Here is a 6,000-nt window from a genome sequence, read left to right on the forward strand (position 1 = left end):
TTTGCCACTTGTGTTGCTTGTTCGCTTGATTCAGATAGCATCTTACCTAATATAGCTTAATTTTAGCTAAATTTTCCTCCTATAAGCCCAATAATATAAGCTTGATTATATAAGGTTGAGATTCCTATCTTATCTGATCAGAGTTAGAGTTCAATTTTTATTGAAAAATATCTAAAAAGAAAGGGTGGGAAATAGAATAAACTGAGCTTATAAGGACTCACAATAGGATTAAGGCCGCTTGCTTGTTCGCTTGCAAGCTGCTTGCTTAAAAACGCCGCTTGCTTGTCTTGAACAGCATCGCGAAACCGTCAACTTTGCTTGTCAAGTTGCTTGAATCCCCTTGACTTGTATGGAACGCTGTATGAGGAGAGGTTGCTAAAGGACTCCACAATAGCGAACTTACCGAGGAATTGCTTATTTGAGCGTTCATTTCGCAAAGTTGTAAACAACCTTTGAGCTAAAGGTATAAGCGCAAGACAAAACGAAATGTTTACTTACTTGATAAATAATACGAGCTGGAACTTATGTGTGATGATGCACTGCAATATCCGAAGATTCTGAAGTACACAAGAGGTTTATGCTAACAAGAGCGGTATTAAAGTGTCAATCCCTGAATACGGAAATATAAACAAGTAATCTCTGTACAAGTATTTCATCCGCCTATTCTAAAGTCAAAGTGTTCTCAAGGTAGAGAACAGTTTTTTTGAGTAGGAAACTTTTTAGCGCTAGCAAAAACAGGGATAAGAGGATCGTTTTTTTCTTCTATAAACTGTTCTCAACTCAATTTTTAAGCTTTCTATCTCATTTCAATTTAAAGTCTGGTTGCTTCCCTTAAAACTCTTAACATATGAAAGTCTTGGGAGAGCTCATACTTACACAACCATAGCGTCCGTAGTCAGCAAAAGCGGGCTGCTGACTCCTATATCAGCTCATACGACTCACTTAGCTGATTTATACAACTCACTTAGCTGACTTATACAACTTACTTAGCTAACTCATATGCAGTGGCTTGTATGCTTCTTAAACCAGCTGAATTAAAAGCGCTTAGAGGGATGAGTATAGCTATTAAATATTCCAGCTTTACTACATTCTTCCAGCTTAACTGCATTCACATCTTCAAATCTCTTTCTCAATTCTACAGGATTCTTAGTTAGCAATCAGCAGGTGTAACTCACTTAGCTAATGCATACAACTCACTTAGCTAACTCATATAATTCACTTAGCTGACTTATATGCAATAGCTTGTATGCTTCTTAAACTAGCTGAATTAAGAGTGCTTAGAGGGATAAGTATAGCTATCAAATATTCCAGCTTTACTATATTCTTTCAGCTTAACTGTATTGTTATAACTCATCCAACATGCAGATCACAGAATAAGCCCCGCCAACAAAGAAACCAGGTATCACAACCCAACATCGGACACCAGGCAGGATTACATAGCCCAGGGTTAGGGTTGTAAAGGAGGGAGGATCGCTAGGCTCGCCAGCGATCCCAGCGAGCCTTATACCTTGGATCGCTAGACTCGCCAGCGATCCCAGCAAGCTTTACACCTTGAATCGCTAGACTCGCTAGCGATTCATACTGAAGAACTGGATATATAACCGCACATTCATTACTATTAGATAGATTCAGTATATAGCTCTTCAGTTATCAATCTAAGTATCAGATTACTTTCTTACTCTGATAGCTCCAAAAGCAGTAAACACTTGTACAATTACTCAATTGTATTTCCGTATTCAAGGCTTATACTTAGCACCGCTCTTGTTAGCATAAATCCTTTATGTACTTTGGAATCTTCGAATTGCTGCAGTGTGTTATGACTCATCCAACATGCAGGTCACAAAACAGGTCACGGGTAACAAGGACCAGGTATTAAGAACCCAACGTTCTGACAAAGCATTGATTACATAACTCAGGGTTAGGGTTATCAGCACGGCTAATCAGGAAGGATAGCTTTGGATAAGTGCTATTCAGAGCTAGCAGAATAACTTAAATATGTTGCTATTCAACATATTCATACTGAATAGCTGAATATATAAGAATACATTCATTACCATTAGATAGATTTAGTACATAGCTCTTCAGTTATCAATCTAAGTATCAGATTACTCTTCTACTCTGATAGCTCCAAAAGCAGTAAATACTTGCATCGCTTATCAGAACTTGTACAATTCCGTATTTAAGAACTTGATACTTTAATACTGCTCTTGTTAGCATAAACCCTTTTTGTCAGGGCCGATTGTGCCAGCAAGGCTCAGAGCCAGCTAAGCCAGCTGGATTACGGATGACTAAGCAATATGCGGCTATAAAGCGGCTTTCTAGCCACGTCAGCACTGCTGAGCAGAACTTAGCTCCTTAGGCCTCAATGTTATTCTGGTTGTATGCCCCTGAAAGAGAGAAAGACCTCGCCACATTGCCTTTGCAACCTTTCCACCTGACAGTTTGAGGCCTGGCCCTTTTAAAGGAGGCAATCCGGCGAGGCTTTCTATCTTTTTTTTTTTTCCCTAGGAGCAGCGCTAACACTGAGCAGGAGCAGAGCAAACGATCAGACCACTATCCTTTTCGAACCTTCGAGCCTTTGACCTTCGAGCCTTTGACCTTCGAGCCTTTGACCTTCGAGCCTTTAACCTTCGAGCCTTCGATTTTCGAGCTTTCGAGCCTTGAATACAGCGAGCAAGCAGTGCCGAGCAAGCAGTATGCAAGCAGCGTGCGAGAAGCGTTCAGAAGAGATTCAGAGCATTCGAGTCGCTAAGCTAGAGCATACAGCGAGCAAGCAGTGCCGAGCAAGCAGTATGCAAGCAGCGTGCGAGAAGCGTTCAGAAGAGATTCAGAGCATTCGAGTCGCTAAGCTAGAGCAAACAGCGAGCAAGCAGTATGCAAGCAGCGTGCGAGAAGCGTTCAGAAGAGATTCAGAGCATTCGAGTCGCTAAGCTAGAGCATACAGCGAGCAAGCAGTGCCGAGCAAGCAGTATGCAAGCAGCGTGCGAGAAGCGTTCAGAAGAGATTCAGAGCATTCGAGTCGCTAAGCTAGAGCAAACAGCGAGCAAGCAGTATGCAAGCAGCGTGCGAGAAGCGTTCAGAAGAGATTCAGAGCATTCGAGTCGCTAAGCTAGAGCAAACAGCGAGCAAGCAGTATGCAAGCAGCGTGCGAGAAGCGTTCAGAAGAGATTCAGAGCATTCGAGTCGCTAAGCTAGAGCAAACAGCGAGCAAGCAGTATGCAAGCAGCGTGCGAGAAGCGTTCAGAAGAGATTCAGAGCATTCGAGTTGCTAAGCTAGAGCAAACAGCGAGCAAGCAGTATGCAAGCAGCGTGCGAGAAGCGTTCAGAAGAGATTCAGAGCATTCGAGTCGCTAAGCTAGAGCAAACAGCAAGCAAGCAGTATGCAAGCAGCGTGCAAGAAGCGTTCAGAAGAGATTCAGAGCATTCGAGTCGCTAAGCTAGAGCAAACAGCGAGCAAGCAGTATGCAAGCAGCGTGCGAGAAGCGTTCAGAAGAGATTCAGAGCATTCGAGTCGCTAAGCTAGAGCATATAGCGAGCAAGCAGTGTCGAGCAAGCAGTATGCAAGCAGCGTGCGAGAAGCGTTCAGAAGAGATTCAGAGCATTCGAGTTGCTAAGCTAGAGCATACAGCGAGCAAGCAGTGTCGAGCAAGCAGTATGCAAGCAGCGTGCGAGAAGCGTTCAGAAGAGATTCAGAGCATTCGAGTCGCTAAGCTAGAGCAAATAGCAAGCAAGCAGTATGCAAGCAGCGTGCAAGAAGCGTTCAGAAGAGATTCAGAGCATTCGAGTCGCTAAGCTAGAGCAAACAGCGAGCAAGCAGTATGCAAGCAGCGTGCGAGAAGCGTTCAGAAGAGATTCAGAGCATTCGAGTTGCTAAGCTAGAACAAAGTGTGTTCTTCGCTATTCGAGCGAGAGAGCAGAGTGAGCAAGCAGTAGATCTGAGTATCTTCTGTTTTCGAGAGTGTGTTCTTCGCTATTCGAGCGAGAGAGCAGAGTGAGCAAGCAGTAGATCTGAGTATCTTCTGTTTTCGAGAGTGTGTTCTTCGCTATTCGAGCGAGAGAGCAGAGTGAGTAAGCAGTAGATCTGAGTATCTTCTGTTTTCGAGAGTGTGTTCTTCGCTATTCGAGCGAGAGAGCAGAGTGAGCAAGCAGTAGATCTGAGTATCTTCTGTTTTCGAGAGTGTGTTCTTCGCTATTCGAGCGAGAGAGCAGAGTGAGCAAGCAGTAGATCTGAGTATCTTCTGTTTTCGAGAGTGTGCTTTTCGCTATTTGAGCGAGAGCGCAGAGCTGAAGCGGAGTGTCCGCTTGGCAACTGAAGTTGCTTGGGTATTAGGTTGCGAACCAATTACCCTTCTGCGCCTAGCGGTGGAGCGAAGCGTAGCAACGGCTTCAGAGTTGCTAGAGAGCAACTCTCAAGACGGAAAGCTGTAATTATCCGTTATAGCTGCAGGGACGCTGTCCTGGATGCTGGGCTCCTTGGCTGCAAACCAAGTCCCTGGTGGAAGGCTTGCAACCTACATCAAACAGCTTTAAGTTCTGAAGAGTGCCTGGATAAAGCGCTGAGGGAGCAGCGACTGAGCAGCGTATATGGCGCGGGTATTGCACTCGGAAGACTTACGTCTGGAATGTGATTAAAAAGAGATTTTTTTTTTTCACAGGCTTCGGGGACGAAGCCAGAAGAGAAGGAGGGAGATGGTGGAGAGGCCTGAGGCACTGAGAGACCTTGAGAGGCCTTGAGGAACCTGAGGCACTGAGAGATCTTGAGAGGCTTTGAGAAACCTGAGGCACTGAGAGATCTTGAGAGGCCTGAGGCACTGAGAGATCTTGAGAGACCTTGAGTGGCCTAGAAGCCTGAGGCACTGAGAGATCTTGAGAGGCCTTGAGAGGCCTGAGGCACTGAGAGACCTTGAGAGGCCTTGAGAGGCCTGAGGCACTGAGAGATCTTGAGAGACCTTGAGTGGCCTAGAAGCCTGAGGCACTGAGAGATCTTGAGAAGCCTTGAGAGGCCTGAGGCACTGAGAGACCTTGAGAGGCCTTGAGAGGCCTGAGGCACTGAGAGACCTTGAGAGGCCTTGAGAGGCCTGAAGCACTGAGAGATCTTGAGAGGCTTTGAGAAACCTGAGGCACTGAGAGATCTTGAGAGGCCTTGAGAGGCCTGAAGCACTGAGAGATCTTGAGAGGCTTTGAGAAATCTGAGGCACTGAGGGATCTTGAGAAGCTTTGAGAAGCCTGAAGCACTGAGAGATCTTAAGAGCTTGAAGCATTGAGAAGGCGTAGGAGCAGCTAGGAAGCAGCGAAAGCCTGGAAGCAACGGAAGCCTGGGAGCAACGGAAGCCTGGAAGCAACGAAAGCTCGGAAGCCTCAAAGGCCTTGAGGACAAGGCCTGATAAGGGGGGACAATCTGTCAGGGCCGATTGTGCCAGCAAGGCTCAGAGCCAGCTAAGCCAGCTGGATTACGGATGACTAAGCAATATGCGGCTATAAAGCGGCTTTCTAGCCACGTCAGCACTGCTGAGCAGAACTTAGCTCCTTAGGCCTCAATGTTATTCTGGTTGTATGCCCCTGAAAGAGAGAAAGACCTCGCCACATTGCCTTTGCAACCTTTCCACCTGACACTTTTGTATACTTTGGAATCTTCAGATTGCTGCAGTGCTTATTATATTTTGACAACTCTTGTTCAAGAACGGTTCAGTATTATCTCTTGAGCAATACGGAATACAATAGCTTCTTCAGAAATCTCTTCATCCTTGCGCGCCCCTACTCAGAAGGAACTGGTTAATCAGATATACTAGCTTATTCAGCATATTCAGAATCTGTACAAACAATAGCAGACTCAGAGCGCTACTATTGCTAACTAACAAGCTTAGTTAGCTTAATAAGCTTAGCAAATGCAATTCATCTCTACAGTTACTAGTAATGCTAAAAAAGCATATAAGATGAATAAACTTACTATATATAATAGCAATTAAAAAACATTGCATGAATTTCTTATCTACTGCAGAG

General features: G+C 45.0%; 2 protein-coding genes across 2 annotated transcripts; one reads left to right on the forward strand and one right to left on the reverse strand.

The window, feature by feature from the left end:
* The first annotated feature begins 2,787 nt into the window (after positions 1–2,787).
* M406DRAFT_323764 (uncharacterized protein) lies at positions 2,788–3,459 on the forward strand. Its single transcript, XM_040919810.1, has one exon. It carries the CDS (start codon positions 2,875–2,877, stop codon positions 3,106–3,108), a length of 234 nt encoding a protein of 77 aa, XP_040773941.1. The 5' UTR covers positions 2,788–2,874; the 3' UTR covers positions 3,109–3,459.
* A 793-nt stretch (positions 3,460–4,252) lies between these two features.
* On the reverse strand, positions 4,253–5,562 carry M406DRAFT_323765 (uncharacterized protein). Its single transcript, XM_040919811.1, has one exon. The coding sequence runs from the start codon at positions 5,259–5,261 to the stop codon at positions 4,650–4,652; it is 612 nt and encodes a 203-aa protein (XP_040773942.1). The 5' UTR covers positions 5,262–5,562; the 3' UTR covers positions 4,253–4,649.
* Positions 5,563–6,000: the final 438 nt, after the last annotated feature.

This window comes from Cryphonectria parasitica (genome assembly GCF_011745365.1).
Source record: "Cryphonectria parasitica EP155 unplaced genomic scaffold M406scaffold_7, whole genome shotgun sequence".
In the NCBI taxonomy this organism is placed as follows: domain Eukaryota; kingdom Fungi; phylum Ascomycota; class Sordariomycetes; order Diaporthales; family Cryphonectriaceae; genus Cryphonectria; species Cryphonectria parasitica.

Bases quoted from the DNA above. Each gene is read 5' to 3' on its own strand.
- M406DRAFT_323764 (XM_040919810.1), top strand. From the start codon at position 2,875: ATGCAAGCAGCGTGCGAGAAGCGTTCAGAAGAGATTCAGAGCATTCGA.
- M406DRAFT_323765 (XM_040919811.1), bottom strand. From the start codon at position 5,261: ATGCTTCAAGCTCTTAAGATCTCTCAGTGCTTCAGGCTTCTCAAAGCT.